Genomic DNA, 21,332 nt, shown 5'->3' on the forward strand with positions numbered 1-21,332 from the left:
TGGCTGCAGCTGCTCATGTTGTGTGGACCACTGTCCAGTGTTCAGCAAAGCATTTTAACAAACATGTGCGTCGGCAACCCCACCTGTCTCCTCTGCCCTTGGTGATGTCGACGAGCTTCTTGATACCGCCTGTGTCGGCCAATGCCTTGGCGTTTTCCATGTTTTTGCTGGTGACCTCGTGCAGCGTGCAACAGATGGCGGCCACGGTCTCATCCGACAGCAGGGTGGTGTTCCCCCCAGGGAGGCGGTTTACCAGGTCCCTCATTGCGTATTTCCCTGCAGGGGAGGGAGGCGGGACTTGCAGCTTATGCGTAATGACATGATGTACTGCAGGTTTGCTGCAGAAGCTCAGGCAAGGACAGGATGAGGGGGCGATGCCTCATTCTCATGTGTACTTGATTTTGATGCATGTTTTAACATGTTGTACAATGCATTTGCAAATAAATTCTGTGCTGACCTCAACAGTACGTAATGTCATCTAAATAAAGGAGTAACATTCAATGCGCTGGGGTCTGCAGCATGGTAGGCACTTTTCATAAATGAAACTGTATGTGTGTTTCAGTGTGAAGGAGGATTGCCTCCCTTATCTGTCCTCCAGTGCAGCAGCCTGGCTAAAGATGCTGAATACTTGCCGCACCAAGTCAAACAAAGACCTTGAAAAGCATATTTAACCATCACTAAAACCTCATTAACCCACGCCGTCAGACATCACTCCTGCTACTGAATAAACATTAATTTCACAGAGTGAAAGACGGTTTTATGAAGCACAGGATTGTACAGGAGGATTACCACACAGCTTTAGCTGGGACATATGCTCATCATGCACATGGATGTCATATTTATATTAGGCTGTGAGCTTTTTATTCCCTGGGACAGAATGATCACAGCAAAGTCCCAGTCATGCAAGGTTCTGGCTGAATATTCATTTAAATTTTGGACTGATTTAATGACAGATTTATCAACAAATTATATGGTGGTTCTATGATGAGTTTGGAAGTGTCCTCGAAGACGCACCATTTAGTTTCCAAAGGAGATGCATTGAGAAATCCTCTGCTGACCGGCAGGTTACAGATTTAAAACCCCTGACTAGTACAGGCTGTCCAGCAGCTCAAAAATCCAAAACGTTTTCTGTTATTGAATGCACCATACCTAGAGCCACCAGGTCACACATTCAATAGCAGTAGAAATTTAACTCATTTCAATATCAAAGGATGCGTGGAGATGTAAGAAGCTATTTAAATGCTAGAGGAATTTGTTTTTAACGTCAAAAGACATTTCGGCACTTCATTAAGGCAGAGAGAGAGAGAGACTCATTAGATAACAGAAAGGCTGTACAACTGCTCTGTTTTATCCTTTTGCGGCATTAACCTCTGTCTGTTATGAAACATGCAAGATTTGGAAATTAATTGAACCAAGAATTAACCTCGATTATGGAAAACACACAAAGATCTCTGCATTAGCTTTGCTGGTCACACTAAATTTGAGTCCTCTCTTACAGACATTGTCACTTATCCTAATATAAATGATTAATAACTGTTCATAGCACCATCATGAAGGTCGGAAGGTTCAGTGTGTGTTGGCTTCAAATGCCTCATTATTCCTCTGGCAATAGACTTCCAGTTCTTATGACGAAAGCAACTCTACCATCTCTCCTTTAAATCTGCTTTCCAAAAAAAGTTGTTTTATTTGTTCATTATTTCTGCAGCAACTATTTATTTTATGATTAATCCCCAAGATAAAATCTTGTTAGAAACTCTGGCAAAATAACTTTCACTCCTAACAGTTTTGAAATGCAAGTAAATGTCAATCTTCGGGTCATTACTAGTTCAAAACTGGCGTTGACAACGTTCTTGCCTTGTATAAATCTGGACAATTTCTTTGATTTTCCAGACATATCATGTGTTTGTTTGTTTCTTTCGGTGAAGCTGCCATCTGTAGTCAATCACAATTACTTTACAAGAAATAAAAGGGCCTTGGCAAGCTACAAGAGCGTTTCTGGATTATGTCGAGTCCAGAGTGAAAACATGTAAACTTCAGACTGTATTTATAAGATCAACACATCATGTGAGATTGTGCATTAAGTTGAGCCAAACAAATTCGCAGCATGGTATCTGGGTTATTGGTACAGCATGAGCTACATTACATGACATAATAAAGCAGAAAAACTTCTCATAAATAGTTTAGTATAGTATATTTTTTTCAGTCCAAGATGTTTCAAACACAACAAAGTGGCTCCTGACCTATAAGCTCCTTGTTTCTGATGTCCAGCGCCATGTTTCTCAGAGCCGTGGCAACCGAACACACCACCCTGTCGTTGTCCATCCGCAGCAGTTCCACCAGGATGGGAAGCCCTTTCTCTTTACGAACTGCTGCACGAATGTACGCTGCAAACTAAATACAGAAAACAGATAAAAATTTCATTAAGGTCTCTGCGTCACAAGGGAATACTGATGAGCTTGAGATGTGCATTTGTGATTTCAAGCGTTAAACTGACATTTGTTTGACTGATGCAGAAGAGATGAACAGCAAAGCCCATTTATATGCATCGTTTCACAGCCACGGCAGAGAAGCACGAGAAAATCTGCATTTGTGTTTTGAATGAATGCACATTTGCACTGTACCTTCCAGTTGCCAGCTGACAGGTTCTGAAGAGATCCTGCTGAACCTTCAAGAGTGGCAGGATTGGAGCTCTCAGATAGCAGTGTCAAGTAAGGCTTGACCACAGAGGGGTGCCACAGCATCTCGGCCCCTTTAGGAGACTTGGAGAAGCCAGGGATGGGCCCCACACCGTCCCACTGAACACAACAACTAACAAGTCAGACTGCGAAAGGGTGATGCTTTAGGAATCACTTAATAACAATAATTTTATTTTATCAAACAATCTTCTACAGATCAGAATGTGTTAATTTTTCCTTGATCAGCTCTGATCAGAAGCTCATTAAATGCACCAAAAATTAGACATTCCTCTATATTTTAAAATAAAAAAAGTTGTATGGTAATTGCTGAAGTTTAGTTTAATGCATAAATAAGGATAGTCTTCAAATTTTGTATTTTCTAACATCTCTATCAAGGCACCTGCAGCACATTTTTCACTTATATAGACTAGAAACATATTTCCTGTGTGAAAAAAATTCTGACATAAAAGAAAATAATGGAAAACTGTTGGCCAACATGCAAAGTTCTGGGCATCTAGGACTTATGAAGCACAAACAAGCACAATAGTCCAGTTAAAACACAACACTCACCGAGTCCTCCTGCAAGCTGTTTCTCTTCTTCTTTCTCTTCCTGCCCCAGCAGCTGGAGTCCACCTCTTTACTTGGTGACTCTCGGCCCAGTAAGCCATCGATTTCCTGGTTTACTGGAAATGACGATGGCATCATCTCCAGCTCCAGACGATAAGACAGGTTCCTTAGAGTGCAAATACAGTTCTCCACAATCTGCCAGGCACAGAAAAATAAAAGTTTGAACTTCATGCATCAATCCAAACAAGTATATGAGAACTGGTTAACAGTATTTAAGCAATATAAAGGCAGGAGTTCTTCTGTTCATTGTTACAATTGAGGTAAGGTGACACAGCAAAACGAGGTTACAGTTTCCCCCCCCCCCAACTTTTTCTAATAAAATTATTCTGATTTTAATATTATATATTTATATAAAAACAAGGGGCTTAAATAACAAATATACATAATAGAGAAATTAACACAAAGAATATTTAGCAGCAGTACAACTGACTTGATGTACAAAACATGAAACCATTTTATCCAATTCAAAACGAAAAACAAAACAAAATAGTTGTGGCATAAAAGTAAATGACAACTAAAACACACAGGTGAGATGCACTTTTGCTTAAGATATAGTAGTATGAACATTTTGTATCATAATTTATGCAAATTCCTTATCAAGCATTTAAGTATATGTGTAAAGCACATATCAGTTATAAATCAGTTCAACGTGCTTTACATCATGAAAACATAAAAACATGACAAACACTTTCATAATCAACAATTGTGAGAACTATTGTTGACTTGAAATGTTCATCAATATTTTTTTTGTTTCGTTGACTGAATATTACAAGTTGAGGTTATTGCAGCGAAGATTGAGACCAAATACGTTATTCGGTTCTCTAGCATTATAAAGATTATCGTATCATTACTACGGTCTCTGAATAAATTAGAATATCGTTGACAAATTTGTTTGTTTTGGTAATTCAATTTAAAACGTGAAGTCTGTATATATTTTAGGGTAATTTTCTGTTAATTTCAGTTAATTTGGATGACTGTATCGAAATACATTTTTCATAAGATGATAATTCAAATAATACTGACCCAGACTACAAACAGAGATTTTTGTGATAATGATAATAGCCCACATCTTCCTGTCTCCTCTCATCTGCCATTACATTACTTTTAAATCTCCTGCGATCATTTTTCTTTTTCTTCTTCCTCTGTTATTAGGTGTGAATATATGCTCTAGTGGGACTACATCCAATAGGTTGAAGTTATTACTTTTATGCAAAACATGAATTCCTGACACTTGAAATGAATAGTCAACAAATATTGCATTCCAAACAGATTTTTGAGATATTAATATTACCCTCACTGATATTGCAACAGCAATACTGTTGCTATGTGTTATAAAGCCACAGTTTCAACCTGAGGATATTAAAAGAAAAAACATCTAGGTGCCTACCAACAATCTGCTGGTCATCACAAATCTGGCTTCAAGTTTGTCGATATGGTTTTTACAAGATGCAATTAAAAAAGTTAACTAATTAGACCTCTGGCAAATAATGTTACACTTGTAATATGCAGTCTTTATTTGAAAACTATCTAGAATGCATTGATTATAAATCCATTTTTACTGAGGTTTGCATTCCTTAGCTGTACAGATCAGGAAACATAGAACATTATCTGCTTGACTAGGTTCCTTGCCAAAGGGAGAAACCATCACCACATTTCAGATGATTCACTTAACTTTCATAATGCAAGGATTCATGCTTAGGAGATGTACTTTCTTTGCCGCAGCCATTGAATAAATGTTAATTTACTGTATGATGAACATCTGATGCTTAAGGTTCACATTCTGGCTGTGCTTTGGGTGACAAAGCAGATCAAACAGTTTCTGTTAACTGCTCTGAGGGTCATTTAGACGCAGGCAATAAACTGATTCAAAGAGGATAAGCAGGGTATTTTCTCCAGAGCTTCTTATCAACTGGCTGCATATTCTCCTCCGGGCCTAAGAGGGTGTGTGTAGATGCGTGTGCGAGTGTGTGCGTGTGCAACGGTGGGCAGCAGGCTTTGTGAGGTACCTTGCTGTCAAAGTCAGACGTGTTTACACAGGCTTTGATGACGTAGAGCAGTGAGTCAACCAGGCCGTCACAAGTACGCATCTGCTTTCTGGCCTCCTCACCGGCTGAACTCAGGTTCCTTTTAAAAAAAACATGAACACATGAGAACACACGCACGCACGCACACACACACACTCATTAACCATTCAAGTTGGGGCTTTGCAGGGAAAACAAACGCCCAAAATGATAGCTGTGTGTCTCCTACTTGAAATGGTAATGTGGGCTTTGTCGTTCCCAGACACCATCTTTAATGTATGAGGAGACTTTGTGTGGCCTGACTCAAGTACGTATTGTTCTTTGCTCAGTAAATAAAGCTCTTTAAGCCTTACCTATACATGTTCACATGATGCACAAACATATACAAAGTGAATTGACTTCCACTAATTAAACCTGCAAAGCAACATGCCGCAGGATAGAGAAAAAAATGTTTTTTAATGAATCTCAATAGTACGAGTCGTTTAGGGTTTCTACAGTTTTTATGTAAAAAATTCAGACTTTTCCTGAACAAAGTTAACCATAAACACATGGCAGATATTTCTACAGCGTGCAGCCTTTCAATGTGGAACCAGTCGAAATCTCAATGGATAATAATTAATTGACGAATGGACAAAAGGAAGAAAAGAATAAAGGAATAAAGGAAAAAAGAATGCAATGGATGTATGAAAGAAGAAATACACTAAATGATAAGCCATGAGGAAGGTGAAAAGTTGGATACAAGAAAGGACAAAATGACAGGAACATAGGATAAAAAGATGAAAGGACAGAAGCCAGGAAGTAAAGACGAGACAAAAAATAAGGACAGGACAGAAGAAAGAAAAGAGTAAGAAAGAAAAAACACAAAAAAATAAAAATGGATGACAAAAAGAACACTAAAAAAGATGAAAAGAAGACGAGACTGCAAAGACAGAAGAAAATAAGGCAAGAAGGAAGGACACAAGGAAGATAGTCAGGAATGAAAGAAGGAAGGAAAGAGGAGAGGGAGGCATAGATTGAGGGATGAAGAAAGAAACAAAGAACAGAAAAGTACATATAAAAAGGAATGAAGGGACACAATTCCTTCATTCTTTTTTTTCTTTTCTGTGGATGTATACTAGAAATAAAGATTAGAAATGCAAATATGTTTCTATATATTACTATATTTTTGCATATTATTCAAATCTGGACAACAGTAAAATTATATTTTTTAAACTCTATAAGATTTATCTAAAATAGAGATCTAAAAAACAAAAACTAAATGTTTTTACCAAATAAAAAAAAATGTATGGGACAAAATGTCATTTATTGACAATACATATCAGATGTAATAGCGGCAAATGCCCACAGTGAGGTGCTATTGTCCAGCGTGATCATCAGGTGGTTTACCTAAGGCAGCCTGTAGTGTTCTTCAGCACTAGGGAGGAGTGGAACTTCAGCTTGTGGTCATCGTCGAATGTAGAGCTGCTCCATCCAGAGTGAGGGATGATCACAGTGTTGGTCAAGGTGGATAAGGCGTCCCGGATGATTGTCATCTTCACAGCATCACATGAAGAAAGGTTCCACAAAACCCCTGGGGAAGTAAAGAGAAAAAAAAAAAAAAAGAATGCAGGGCTCCTCTTTAATCAGTTGTCATCTGCATTTAGAGGTACTCATAAGAGAAATAATAATAATAATAATTTAAAAAAACCTAACAAAAAAAACTTCCAATGGACTCAGCATGGATTCAAGAACAAATGCAAACAAGCAGGCATTCAGACAGAGAGCCTCGGGTTAAACACTTCTTTAGAATGAAAGCACAGCTTTAGCATCAATGCATCACATTTCATCTACAGAGGATATCCTCAAGGTGGAGATTATTACTTGAATTGAAAAAAAAAGAAAGGATGAGGCAAGGATCCCTATGGCTCAGGGATTTCAAATGAAATATAAATAACGGAAAGTCTTCTATCATCTCACTCTATTCAAATATACTTATGGTAACTGCTGATAATCATGCGCAGTCCTGACAGCCTTTGATGCTGCATCCGTCGAGGATTAGCCAGCATGTAGCATGTTCTCCTAATTAGATGGCTCTTGCTGCAAGGCTTATACTAAAGCACCAGCCGCCTTCTGCAGGGTATCTGTAACCTTGCAGGAGGCTAATGCAGCACAAGCTCGAGTGCACTGTAAAGTCTCGAGAGTAAACACAGGGCTACATCTCACAAATGCTGCCATGACAAAACTAAAAGGGACACGTAAAACATGCATGTGCGCAACCAGATAAAGTCAAATCTGCTGCTGTCTGTACATAACAATGTGCTCAGTCTGCAAATACATAAAACTGCATGAATCCATGGAATCACCTGTGCTTTTATGGATAGAAAACTTTTCACCGACTGGCATAATGAACTGCATTTGACTGCAATGTATAACGACTAGAATCCTCTTGTAAGGTATTGGAACCGAGTGTGAATTTGTACATATCATTGGATTAATCAGAGTGTATTTTTGTATATGAACTGAATCTATTTATCTTAAAAAGTGGAATGAGAGGACACTTGTTCAGATTTGGCGGAATATAAATAAGCTGATCAGAACCAACAAAAAGACAAATCCAAAATGTCTTTGCGTGTTTTCATATTTATGTCACACAGATTGAAATCTTATTTGTATATATAAATAAAAACTAACTTCTGCAGCTTCCCTCAAAATTCAGTTTTTATTTTCTCTCAGCATGTCGTTCCCCGACTCTATATGAAGAAATGGAAATGACAAAGAATATAATAGATCCCTAGAGCCCAATTCTGACAGTGCTGGCAAAGCTTTACAAGATATGCAGTGAAAATATTGTCTCCTTTTACATGTAGAGTTGATATTTATCTGCATTAATTTACATAAATCAATCGGTTTCAGCTATAACTTTATCTGAGGGGTGAATTCTTTCAGCTCCCATTGAACGATCTTTGTCACTAATTCAATGTAGCAAGAAAAGTTTTTATTTTTCAGATTTGCATCACTGGCATGCTTACACTTCAATTACTTATTCAGAAAACAATGTATTTAAAATTAATGAACATAAAGTTTATTCGATAAAATGTACAACAGCAGTTACTAGTAAGATAAACCAGAAATAAACATTTTCTACAGTTATGCCATTGAATGGTCATTGCCCTCTCGGGAGTTTAAAGAAAATGAGTTTACAGTTTAATTCTAATATCTAATGTTAAACAATGAGTGGAGGGGTGACAAAAGGAGGAAAAGAAACTTGATGTTTATCTGTGAGCTTCTCGCATGAGAACCAAGCTGTTTGCTTTCCCAAAACCATTTTCAGGGAAGGAGTCGTCACCAGGTTCTGATCAACCAGTCAGAGGCAGGGCTTTGGGAAACATGTGATCCATTCAAAGCTAAACAACCCTTTATAAACATAGGTTTTACTATTTTAAAGAGGACACTCTTCAAATTTGAGATAGATGAAGAACATAAACCAGCTGTCATAGTAGATAAAGCACTATCTCTGTATAGGAGATATTGCTTTAATCTGACTACAGGTTTCAAACTTAATCTATTGCAAAAATAAACTGTTCACATTAAGAGTCTATATGCTATGGAATATATATATATATATATATATCTTCATTTCTAAATCTATTTTTTTATCTTTCTCCCCCATCTTTCTGTCTCTGTTTATCCCATCTTTCATCTGTTTCTGTCTCTCCACCACCTTTCAGTCTTTATCCGCTGTATCTTTTTTTCTCTCTCTGTCATGTATGCATTTCCTTACCCAGCTCAATCTTATACAGCCAGAGGGAGTATTTCTCCTCTGACAGTCAAGCCAGGTCAAAACCTTTTATTCGGTGATGACTTGATTTTTGCTGCATGTCAGGGGGAGGACAGGAAGCACTTCGGCTATTTTGTACACTTTTACCATATGTACCAGGAGTGAAAGAGTTACTCCTGCTTCTACTCACAGGAGACTACATACTGAAATCAAAATGAAATTTGGCACGTTTATAAAATGCAGATATCATTGAAAGGTCTCAATGTTTTCCCTGTGCGATCTTTGTCTGCTGGCATAAGCGTGTGATCACTCGTGTGTGAGTGCAAGTGTGTCAGCATTTGGTGACAGAGCGCAAAGTGTGTTTTTATCCAGCTTTCATCAAGTTTGGTGTTTCATTAGAAGGAGCTGATTGTAGAGGAGCGACCACACGGAGACAGAAAAAGCTCACAATGTGATCTGGCATTATTTAGATAGGTTAATTAAATTAACATCATTAACTGTGAACATGTACAATTACCACATGTCATGATATTCAAGGAGGGGGGCCCGTGGAACAGAAGCCCCCTTGGATAAAGGCAGCGAAAACAATGGAAGCCATGTGTGGTGCGTTCTGTGGAATACTAATGAAAGTCATGGAATCTGTTATTTTAATTATCAATGTCTTTCAATAATTGAAAATATGATGACATCCACACATAAATGTCCATATTTTGACAAATCATCGTAATAAAACCAAAGATAGTGTCTATTTGACTTTTAAATATGCGGCATGGGCACCCTACAGGAGCCCGGCAGTGGTGTGAATGATTCTGCATATCAAAAGCAGAGCAAAAGGTGGGATGCAATCTCTGCTTGAGAAAGCATGACACAGTATTATGAAATGTATGCACTTATTCAAGCATATTCAGCTTTATATTTTTGATTTCCAAACCACTCAAAAAAGGAGTGTCTCAAAAGAGCTTTCAGCTTTAATACAGGAAAAAATAGATTCCTGCTGACCAATGTCTTTGCTTTATCTTCACAATCCACTCGATCAACAGCTTCCCTCAAACACGTTGCTCAGGTCCACACCCACTCTACCGGCAATTTGCAGAAACGAATGGTCTCTGCAGGATATCAGACTAGTCCTGCGGAGGCTACATGCTGGAGAAATCAACCGCAGGAATTACTGAGGTGTGACTGACAGTGCTGTCAGTGGAGCAACACCAGCAGCAATACTCATAAGTCATATTTGACAGTCAGATGGATCAAACCTGTGTCTATTTGTTTCTGTGTGCACACACACATTTAAATCAGCCTGTTACTTGTTGTCCTGTTTTGTTGCTGCTTTCTTGTGGCTTTACTTGACTTTTTAAACAGTGACCCAAAAACAATGTAATAGCAGCAGGGTCATTAATTTATAAAACGAGCACAGAAAGGAACACGGAGTGCTTTCATGGGGAAATGAAGGAATATATTAGGAAGCTGCTAATAAGATGGGAGTTAAATTGAAAGATTTCGTTTAAGATTAAATGGGTAATGTGTAACAGGTTGTGAGGTTTTACTGTGATATAGACAATTAAAAAAAACGAATCAAATTTAAACAACTGGTCACAATGGACTGAATTTGTTTGGCTGCTATCTAAGCAAAACAAGTTTGTCCAAATGACAAACGATTCTAACTAATGTGCTGCTAAATTTCATTGTCAAACATATTAAGATCTTTAGCTTCAAATGCTTGTCAGCGTCCTTTTTTCGACTCCGGCTAACATGTCATGTATAAGAAAATAATTTGGTGCTTTAGCACAACACTACACCAGTCAGCAAGACAATATTGTGAAAGAAATAATATTGTCAAACTGCGGATGTTTTCCCTTGACTGCATTAGTGAGGATAAAAAACTAACTCTGAACTGTATTGTGAGGTGGATTTGCGTTTTATGATAGCAGCTAGAGGTGTGCCGATCGATCGGTCACCGATCATAATCGGCCGATTTTCGTGAAGAAGTGCATGATCGGTGATCAATGGCTCTTGTTGCAGATACCGATCACCTGCATCTCATTTCGCAGCCTGCCTGTGCAGCTGGTCTCCTCTTTCCTTCAGACTGCGCAAACGCGCAGCAACAAATCCTAAACGATGTGGAACTATAACGCACTAAGTGAATGGGGAAGTTTGCGTGTAGCGACGGAAAATTGAAGCACGTCAAAATGCATCAACACGACAAAGCTAATACGACATAAAAACAATGCCATACTTGACGGAGTTTGGCTACAACGAGCACTGAATCAGCACTGCAGTAAAACAGACATATGGAGGATCAGATAGCAGGTAAAGCAGCGCGCAGCTACAAACACTCACCCGGATTAGCATGACGGTCAGAAAGCTAAACAAATAACCCGCAAAATTATTTAAGTCTTCGAGCTGCGATGTAAGACGCTGGTTCTGTTCTCGCTGTTGAACTGCTGCTACACGCTACAGGTAGTAATATTTCACAGACGGAGCGCCGCTTCTGCTCCACCTGGTAGTGACTCTCACACCAAACCTCTGTTTAAAGCTGCAGCATCTAACCCAGGGGTGTCAAACTCCAGTCCTCGAGGGCCGGTGTCCTGCAACTTTTAGAAGTGCCTCTGCTGCACCACACCTGAATAGAATAATTAGGTCATTAGCAAGGCTCTGGAGAACTGAGGAGGTAATTAAGCCATTTGATTCAGGTGTTTTGTACCTGTGGCACATCTAAAAACTGCAGGACAGCGGCCCTTGAGGACTGGAGTTTGACACCCCTGATCTAACCTAAAAAAATACATTTTACATACGTATTAAAAATTTCGCTGTCCTAACATGAGACAAATAATCACTAAAAAAATAATCGATCTCCTCCCTGTGCATAGTTACCCAGCTTAGTCAGAAACAGCCACTCAGAACTAGCAGTAATCAGCTAGCCGCCATGCTAACAGGAAGTTTTCATTCAGTAACTCTGGATTGTTTATTGTAATGGAACCTGCATTTGCCTTTGAATTTTTTTGGCAATGTTGAGAGGTTTTATTTTGGCTCTTTGCATTATTTAGCCTCTTCAGAGCCTTCATATGTTATCAGTCTGTTAAAGATAGTATTACCGGTAGCAGTACAATTTGCACAATGCCTGTTTTGTTTAGTTTTCTTCTTGAAAAAAAGTTATTAAAAACAAGTTTTTGTCTAAATTAAGGTGAATTCATGGTTCCTTTTTCCACATAATGTAACCGGTAGTGTTTATTATAAAAAAATAAAAAATAATTATTTGATTGGTATCGGTGATCGGCCCTCATGGGTGATCGGTATCGGCAGGAAAAAACCTGATCGGCACATCTCTAGTAGCAGCTGCTAAAAGAAAATATTAAGATTTGAGTTTGTGATACGAGTGTCAAGAGGCTACTCCGTGCTTTGTTCTTGCTCAGATTAATCTGTTTTTCTTCCTTCCATTACCATCAGCCTGCTTACCTAGCTTTAATATACTAGAGATAAAACATTGCAGACTGTTAATTACAACCACTGCATTAGTGTAATATTGTGAGAATATTAATATTAAAAAAATCAACAGGAAAGAATGGAAATATTCTGTATTGTCCCTAAGTGGGGAACTTCAGGTGCATCTGTAGCAAGTTGAAAGTAAAAAAAAAAAAAAAAAAAAAGGCCTATTTAAACAAAAATAAAAAATATAAAAACAAAAACAGTAGTAAGAGACTAAGGGCAAATGCTCAACACATAATACTAAGCCATATATTTGTGGAGAGCTGTTCCCTTCAAAAAATTGTTTCTTCCAGTGTTTGAGTTTCCCCTTTGTAATTTTTAAACACCCCATTGATTCTGAAAATGGCTCCCTTTGAGTCCTTCTCTCTCAATAACAACAACAACAGACAGTGGACAGTGGAGACCACCGTTTAAACTGTCAGACCATTGTTAGAACAACCTGGTAGCGCTCTGTATCAGATCGCCCACCAACTGAAAAACATTTGAGATTTTTAAGTTTACAACAAGTCAGGTTGGACAGTCAAAATCAACCACTTTCTTGAGCTTCTCTAGGCATCTCAATCTGAACTGAGTGCTGGTACCTTTGCACCAAGGCTACTGAAATAACATGTAGAGTTACATAATGAATGCTCCTTTAAATATCCACCAATTTTATTTAGGTTAGAATAAAAAAATTACTTAAAGTTGACTTAATTTTCTTCACAAAAATCTTGGGTTCAAAAATGGTCATGCAATCTGTGGCACAAAGCTAGCGCCTCTTGCTACCTGCACAATGTCAGCACAAAACCACTGCTATGACCCAGCAGGTTTTGCAGTCACTACTTGAAGAAAAGAACTGTTTCAGTGCTGAGCTGAGCTTTTTTTGTGTAATCTGAGTGAATCAAGGAGAAACAGTGACAGCTTCACAAGGACACTTTTTTTTATATATACCAATGAGGCGTAACCAATGTGTGAAAGTGGTTATTGATTGACTGAATGGGTGTCATCATGAGTTTCTAACTAACTATTGCCCACTGGGCTGAGAGTGTGTTTGAGGGTGTTTTCACACCTGATAGTCTAGTAAACTCAATTCGATTGGGAACCAAAATTGTAACATTTGTTACATGTTCAGCTGGTGTAGTTCACTTTCACACGCTGCACTGTGTCAAACCAACCAAGCCCTTCGAAAAACCTCTTCATCCCCTTGCCTGTGGTGGCGCTGCACAAAAAAAACAACATTAAATTCCCCGAAGACACGAAGACCAACTTCCTTCAGGAAATGTCAATAAAATTTACTTTATCTTAAATGTTTGAACCTTAATCTACTTTACTTATTAGGAGCTACAGATTTGCAGGAAATCCATCTCTGTTAGGTTTTTTATTTTTACTTGTGTCCACATTTTTTTCTGTCCTGCAACAGGCAGGATTGCAAATCCACATGCTTGCAATAAAGAGCAGCTACATATTTCACTTTTGATAATATAAATTCCCAAGAGTCCAAGCTTCTGTGAAAGATAAATTACATCTTGGTTACAACAATTCCCTTTATACAAAATGAAACTGACCTTGACCGATACAGAAAACTTGAAACTGCTCCTTTAAGACAATCTCTGTCTCTGAATTAAATATCAGCAGGTCAAAGACATTGCTTTGTGAAGATTTAACAGGGCCACTATTTAGGTCAAGCCTGTAATGGGGCAGATAACCTAAAAACTGCCCAGTTTATTAACCTTTTGAATTCAGGGAGCTGAGCTTGAAAAATGTCAATGCTCTATTGACTGAACCAGAGTCATCTTGGTGTGTACTTTAAAGGTGCTTTTTAGCTGAACTCGCAGCATCTAATGCTGCGCAAAATTACTGACACCCTTTTGAACCTTTTCACAGACTTATATAGTTTACTGGAATTGAATGTGACAAATCAACACTAAGAAAGGCAAAATTGTCAAATGAAATCAAAATGATACATGGTGTATAAAAACAATGTGTACATTTATGAATAGTGTCATTTTATTAGCAAATCACTATTTGTAAATTTGTCCGTAAGTTCAGAATCTAGCTTTTTGTTGAAGCTCTCAGACCAAGCAGCACATAGCATGTCCTAGGGATTCAAATGTAGAGAAGCTTAAAGCATTATTTTCCACCATTACTTTCTTATTTTATAAGACAAATCTATCAACACATTGTTGCTTATTTAAACTGACAAGCTGGAAAAGGAGAGCATTAACCAGAGAAGCAAATTACAGTCCAATGGTAACTCTGGACGTGTGGGAGAGAAACGATAAGAAAGCCAAAGTTTACAGACAACCATCAGACGCCGTGTTTGAAGATTGCCACAAGCCATGAGAGCAACGTGTGCAACCTTATGTATCTTTGTTCCACATGTAAAACACAAAAAAACTCATACCCTGAAGACACTTTATTTTTCACATCACAACTATTTCATGTTGGTCTGTCACAAAGAATAAAAAATAAATAAAAATCCTCAGTAAAATAGTTGGTCTGCTGTAAGTTGCCAACTCTGAGTTAAGGTGTTTGATTGCACAAAAGAATGGTTAAGCAGGGAAAGTGAAATGAAATCCAAGGTAAAAGCTGATTTGGAATAATAAACAGAGCCCGAGTGCGTGAGCTAACGGCCGAATAGTGAGCTTGACCTTTTGATCAGACGGGGATTTGTTTGTGCAAGGAGCAGTAACTAAAGCGGCTTGCAGCACAAGACATGAGACCAGACCACAAGAAGACAAAAGACTGGCAGCAAGGAGGGAGTTTTCCCTCAGCGAGCCTGAACATTTTGCAGAAGGCAATAAAAAGCCTTTCAGGCACCAGTGTTTAGCTTTTAAACTATCTTTCAACGAAAATGCAAAAGAACATTAATTATTCATATGATACCTACTACTCAGAAGCTTTGTAAGTAGAAATAAATTATAGACAAGTGACTGATCTCTGACTGCTCCTCTTTAAACTACCGTGTGGGATCCTCTTGTCGACCAGGTAACAGTTCGGGATTGTTCTCATTAGCTGTAATTAACCAAAGGTGATGTTGTACTGCTGACCTTTTCAAACAGACCCCCCACTTCCCACCCTGGGGTCTGTACAACCAATTAGCCACCACAGGCTTTCAGAACAGTGGATGAAAGCAGAACACCTGAACAGAGCTCACATAAAACCTGCTCAATCTGATTTGGAAAAAAAAGAGTCCCCCTGCTCTCTTTCCAGGTCTAAACAAACAGCATAAAGACATATGTTTTAGATTTTCTTTTTATACTCGTTTAATAAAAACAAGTGGGAGCAGAGACAAATTATCCTCTTGTGCCCTTTTAAAAATGCTGAATATTTCCCTCCACTATTTGCGTTAGGCAAAGTAAATACACACGTGATTGATAGAGGAAGCTGAAAACAATCTCCTCCCAGTTAATACGAAATTATTGTGCTCATACTCCAGCTGAATTGTTTTGCCCCTGGGGACTGTAACCTGAAACCGGGCAATAAAGAAGACTGGAGTCCCTGCACAAACAGCTGACTCAGCCACCTGGAAGCCAAATGTCTTTGGTTTGCTCATTCCAGTAGTGCTCCACCCTGATCCAAAACAACATGGATTTATAACACCTTTACAGGGCTTAAACAACACAAACAACATGAAGTAGCATGAAGCCCAGGAGAGGAGAAAGGGACATGTGGAGACTATTTTACATAGCAGATTGGTAAAAACCATGAGCCAAGAGAGGCAGGGAAAACTATACTAATATTCCCAGGGAGGGCAATACTGGCAGGTCTGTTTGACTGTATATTCAAAGAATCTTAATTACATGTCACTCCCTAACAACACTCTGAGGTAATCCCTATTTGTGGCAGCAAACAACCTATTAGATGGGAGATGGAGAGATGAAAGAGCTACGGGACATGTCTGTCGTCACAGTCCAACCGCATTTTCAATAATGACAAAAGCAAACTTCTGTGATCTGATATCAGTAATGTTGCTAAAAAAATTATTAGATAATAAAGTTAAAAGCGGTTTTATTAGCAAAGTCATCAAATCTCTCATCAGTCAAACCAACAAGAAAGAAAAACCTTTTAAATGTGAGAAACTTAATATCTTAGACATTAATATCTGCTTTTTGCTTTGAAAATAGGTATTTTATGTATAAGAAACTGACTTTGGGGTCAGTGGTGTTTAAACTTAAGCTGTGATGAGTTTAGAGATGTGGGGTAATCCAATATTACAATGGGATCGAAGTGGAAGCAAACACTTGCTGCACAATGAAGTAAACTATACAAAGAAAACTCATACACTGTATATAAACAGACATTTTAAATATGTTAGAATATGTGCAAAGCAACTGGTGGTTTAAATATATATATATATATATATATATATATATATATTTTGTATTTTTATGTGCAGATTTACTGTCAACGTGATTGTGAAAAGCAGCTTCTCCACTCATGCTGACCAACCTGTGACGAGCTCCCGCACTTCGGCATCGACCGTCTTCCTCAGCAGGCGGAGCAGAGCGGGAATCCCTCCTGCGTTCCTGACAGCGATCTTGTTTTCATCCATAGCTTTCCCATAAACAAGGTTCCTCAAAGCCCCACACGAGTTTCTTTGGACCTCGACGGTTTTATGGTCGAGCAGGTCCACCAGGTGTTTAATTCCTCCCAGTCGACACACCTGGCGGTAGGGTGAATAAGGTCATGCGTGAATTTCACTCAGGAAGGGATTTAACTGTTTTATTTTTCCCTTGTTCAGTTGTTTTTTAGGGGCGAGCAAAAAGCATGAATTTATTCATGCGACAAGAGATTCAGCAGCACGGATTTTATTCATACCAAACCCAAATTATCTGGAAAAGTAATGCTGGTTGGAATTAAAGCTTTAACCACAGGAGATCACAGGTGGAAAAAACAAACAAACAAAAAAAAAAAAAAACAGCCATTTCTTCTGCGCACAGAGTGAAGTGAATAACACAAAGTGTATGAAAGTAAAGCTAGAGCTTTAAATTGAATTGCATGAATTATTCAGTAATATATAGACATTTGACATTTCAGTACACAAAATATACTATTTATACTGAATACATTATATGCATTCTATAAAAATCAAGGTTTTCATAAAATACATCATACAAAATAAACAAAACAGAAAGGGCTTTACATGCCAATAAAAATAATCTAAAAATGAAGAATATTTGTGAGTTTGTTCTGTTTTTGTGGGAACAGAGAAAAAAATAGTTGAAAAACTAAATTCCTGTCAAACTGTTTAGAAATGGCTGAGTTGATAAACTCAGACAATGAATTAAATAGTAATAAAATATAAGTCTAAAAGGTTTATGACTGAAATTGGTGTCATCTTCAGTTTTTACAGTATAAAGTTTAGTTTGGAGATTGCCTTAACATTTAAACCATTAACGTTTTGTTAACAGGAAAACTAACAATTCAGAAAACAAAATACTATTTATGGGGCTGCACAGTGGCGCAGTTGGTAGAGCTGTTGCTTTGCAGCAAGAAGGTTCTGGGTTCGATTCCCGGTCTTTCTGCATGGAGTTTGCATGTTCTCCCTGTGCATGCGTGGGCTTTCTCCGGGTACTCCGGTTTCCTCCCACAGTCCAAAAACATGACTGTCAGGGTAATTGGCCTCTACAAATTGCCAGACTGACGACCTGTCCAGGGTGTACCCCGCCTCTCGCCCGAAACGTTAGCTGGAGATGGGCACCAGCACCCCCCCTGACCCCAATAGGGGACAAGGGTGCAGGAAAATGGATGGATGGAAAATACTATTTATACTTTACATATGTTTTTTATTTAATCAATTTAATGTATCAATTAAGAACAAATAAAAACTTAAATTTGACTAAGGCAAAGCTCATTTGACTTAGTCTTCTCTTTGTATGAGAATTACCAAATGTTGAACTTTGCATTGATGCATCGTGCGATTTATTGCCCTAAAAGAGTCTCATATAAGTCAAAGTCGAAGCTAATCAAAACCCTGAAGCTTGAAAAATGAACCTCGTTAACATAAATAGGGCATTTCCTTTAAATATACAATTTGCAATGACTAAATTAGAATATATTAACATAATGTGAATAGTTTTAACAGTTATCAGGGGTTAGGATGAATTAACTGGAATAAGACACCGTACAGCATCAGTCGAACACCACCCACCTCACTCTTGACTCTATTATCACCGAAGCACAGGTGCTGCAGGTAGGCGGCTGCATTGGCCTGCACTGAGGGGAAATGGTGCTGCAGCATGTGGATTACCTCCGTCAGCTCCGGGTCACGCCAAGCAAACTCTCTGAAAGTGCAGGTGGGGTAGAAACATATCAGCATGACGACAGGTGCAAAGGAAATGAGGAAAAACAGCAACACAACTCTGCGTCTTCTCTCTTTTTCAAGAGGGCCAAGGAAAGCAGATTGTTTATATTTATCAGTCCAATTTTGTATAAACTATTGTGCTTGGATAATCAGAGTTTTAAAAACTCTAAAGGTTTATATAAAGTTATTAATGTTTTCCTTCAATTAGACTTAGAGCATATCAAAATGTAAGAAAAACTCAATATTCTAAGATATCATCAAAATGTTTATTTCAGGTAACTATGACTGCCATTTCCATTTGCAAGGCACTTCATTAGGACACCAGACGCATAAAAAAGTGTGATTTGTTTCATGACGCAGCACACTATAACTATATTTTAAAATTTTTTGGTATTTATTGATGCTTCTATTGAACAAACAGTCTAGAAAACAGTAAAAGTAACAATCTAAACAGTAAGGGCAGTTTTGGGGGAGTTTAAACATCACTAGATGGAATTTATCGTGACAACAATAAATCAAAATTGTTATCATGATAGCAAATTTATCACGATAAAAGATAAGTGATGCGATAAATGCCCCATCATACAACAGTGCCATAAGAAAATTTATCAAGCACAAAGGTTTATACTAATGAGTTCATCCTTTTATTCAATTACAAGCAATCCCTCACAAAATGAGAGTTGGTACCATCTACGCGCTGAAACACAAAGTGTTACAGTTGTAGCACAGATTGCTTTACACCACTTGGGGTACACAGTAGATCTTTGGATAGTAAACATGAACTTGTCTTGTTTTAAAGCTGAATCTGAAAATATATTCAAGGGCAGAAATTCTAGACCAAATTCCAGTCTGGTGAACTTCCTGAGCAGCCACTCCTGGGTTGCTCTACCTTTAAATAGTTACAGCACACTGTAAATGTAAACAAAGCCTCTAATGTGCAGGGTCAGGGTTTTACCACAAGTTGTCAATCCACGCTCTACACATCCACACATCTGTACAACAAGAGCAGACGCAGCACTTCAGCGCCTGTGAGAATCTATTGTGAGGCGACCAGGCACAGTTGAGCCAGCTTAATGGGTAAAGCCATGTGTGGCTATCCAGGGGGAGAGCTCTGTGTTTGAATAGTAAGAGGACACCGGTGTTGACCCAGCAGAACAGGGATGCCTTGTAAGCACAACTAGCCCCTTTGGATGACTTTTATGTGGTAAAGTACTAACCACAGAGTAAATCTAGTGAAAATGAAAACATGACTTGACACTGGGAATGTGACCGTGCTTACCTGGGATCTTTCTGAATGCTGTCTATGGAGGGCGAGCGGGGGGCGCCGTCGTCCATAACGATAGTCTGCCGGGCGTAGTTCGGATCAGAGGGCCGGTACTGTGCAGAGCGGTATGGATCGGCATAGTTAGCTGTGGTGTTAAGAGCATAGTTGTTTCTTTGGTAAGTCATGGCACTGCGCTGGCTGGATGTCCTTTGCAGGCTTCCCACACCTGAACAGCAAAAACATAAAGAGAAATTAAGCACGCACACGCACACACACACAAGACAACAAAGCAATGCAAGACTGGAGTTCTGACCTTTTCAGCTAAACTGAGAGCTTTGTACTCCTGTTAGCTTAGAGGTTTTTACACAAAGCTGAAAATACAAACATGCTGCTGCTCTTACAGACTCTGCAAATTCTCAAACGTGGACACAATTAATGGTGGGGATAAAATACAGCTCCCATGGTTGCAGAAAGTAGATCCATTCTCCTTCAAAGGCTTTCTTTTTTACGTTTACTAGGTTGTACGTAGCTCGAGGGGTCCTGCCTGTGTTCAGAGAGCACTTAAGGACCCACCCTGCTTGATAATCCACAAATTCTTTCTTCCCAGCCTTCTTGATTCGTCCCGTTCTTACTTTCTTGTACTAATTCAGCTAAAAAGACACGTGTAAAAGCTGACCAGCTCCACAAAAAAAAAAAAACTGGATTAAAATGACAAAAAACGAACCATCAAGACTAAAAAGAAACGTCGCATCTTCTTTTAGTCATCTGTCTTCTATTCATTTGCTCCATGTGATATTATAGCATTATGACCCATTTTTTAAACTGCATAAACAGGCTGGTAAGACTTAGCCCTCCTTCTAACTGAAGCCACGTGATCTGTGACAGCATGCCTGCTGCGCTGGTCAGATCTGTATCAGCAAACCTGAAAGAACTGGGCACGAGCGCCCAAACTCCCCCCTACCAGGAACCAAGACGTCAACTTGTGGTTTTACTCCAAAAACACAATTTCTCGCATCGGTGCACTTCTGTGTTCGGCAGTGACTCAAGCCAGCAAAGTGTCCACCTCCCAAACTAAAAACCCCACAGGGACGCAGGGAGAGAAATTCAACGCAACACAGTGAAGCTTTTTTTAAATATTTTTGTCAGTACAACAAATGTATCTCAATAAAGCAGACTGAAAATTATTTCAGAAACTAAGTTAAAAATGCATATTATATAC

At 38.6% G+C, this 21,332-nt stretch overlaps 1 protein-coding gene across 5 annotated transcripts in view; it reads right to left on the reverse strand.

Moving 5' to 3' along the window:
- pkp4 (plakophilin 4) overlaps positions 1–21,332 on the reverse strand; it is an 85,172-nt gene that overhangs the window by 5,120 nt on the left and 58,720 nt on the right. For all 5 annotated transcript variants that reach the window (XM_008403998.2, XM_008404001.2, XM_008404000.2 and 2 more), the window contains 9 exons: positions 20,129–20,339; positions 18,697–18,829; positions 16,995–17,208; positions 6,710–6,893; positions 5,309–5,426; positions 3,246–3,437; positions 2,622–2,795; positions 2,241–2,391; positions 84–276 (listed from right to left, as the gene is read on the reverse strand). In XM_008403998.2, coding sequence (XP_008402220.1) covers positions 84–276; positions 2,241–2,391; positions 2,622–2,795; positions 3,246–3,437; positions 5,309–5,426; positions 6,710–6,893; positions 16,995–17,208; positions 18,697–18,829; positions 20,129–20,339 — 1,570 coding nt within the window. The remainder of the gene's footprint in view (positions 1–83; positions 277–2,240; positions 2,392–2,621; positions 2,796–3,245; positions 3,438–5,308; positions 5,427–6,709; positions 6,894–16,994; positions 17,209–18,696; positions 18,830–20,128; positions 20,340–21,332) is intronic.

Source organism: Poecilia reticulata, linkage group LG2 (assembly GCF_000633615.1).
Source record: "Poecilia reticulata strain Guanapo linkage group LG2, Guppy_female_1.0+MT, whole genome shotgun sequence".
NCBI lineage: Eukaryota > Metazoa > Chordata > Actinopteri > Cyprinodontiformes > Poeciliidae > Poecilia > Poecilia reticulata.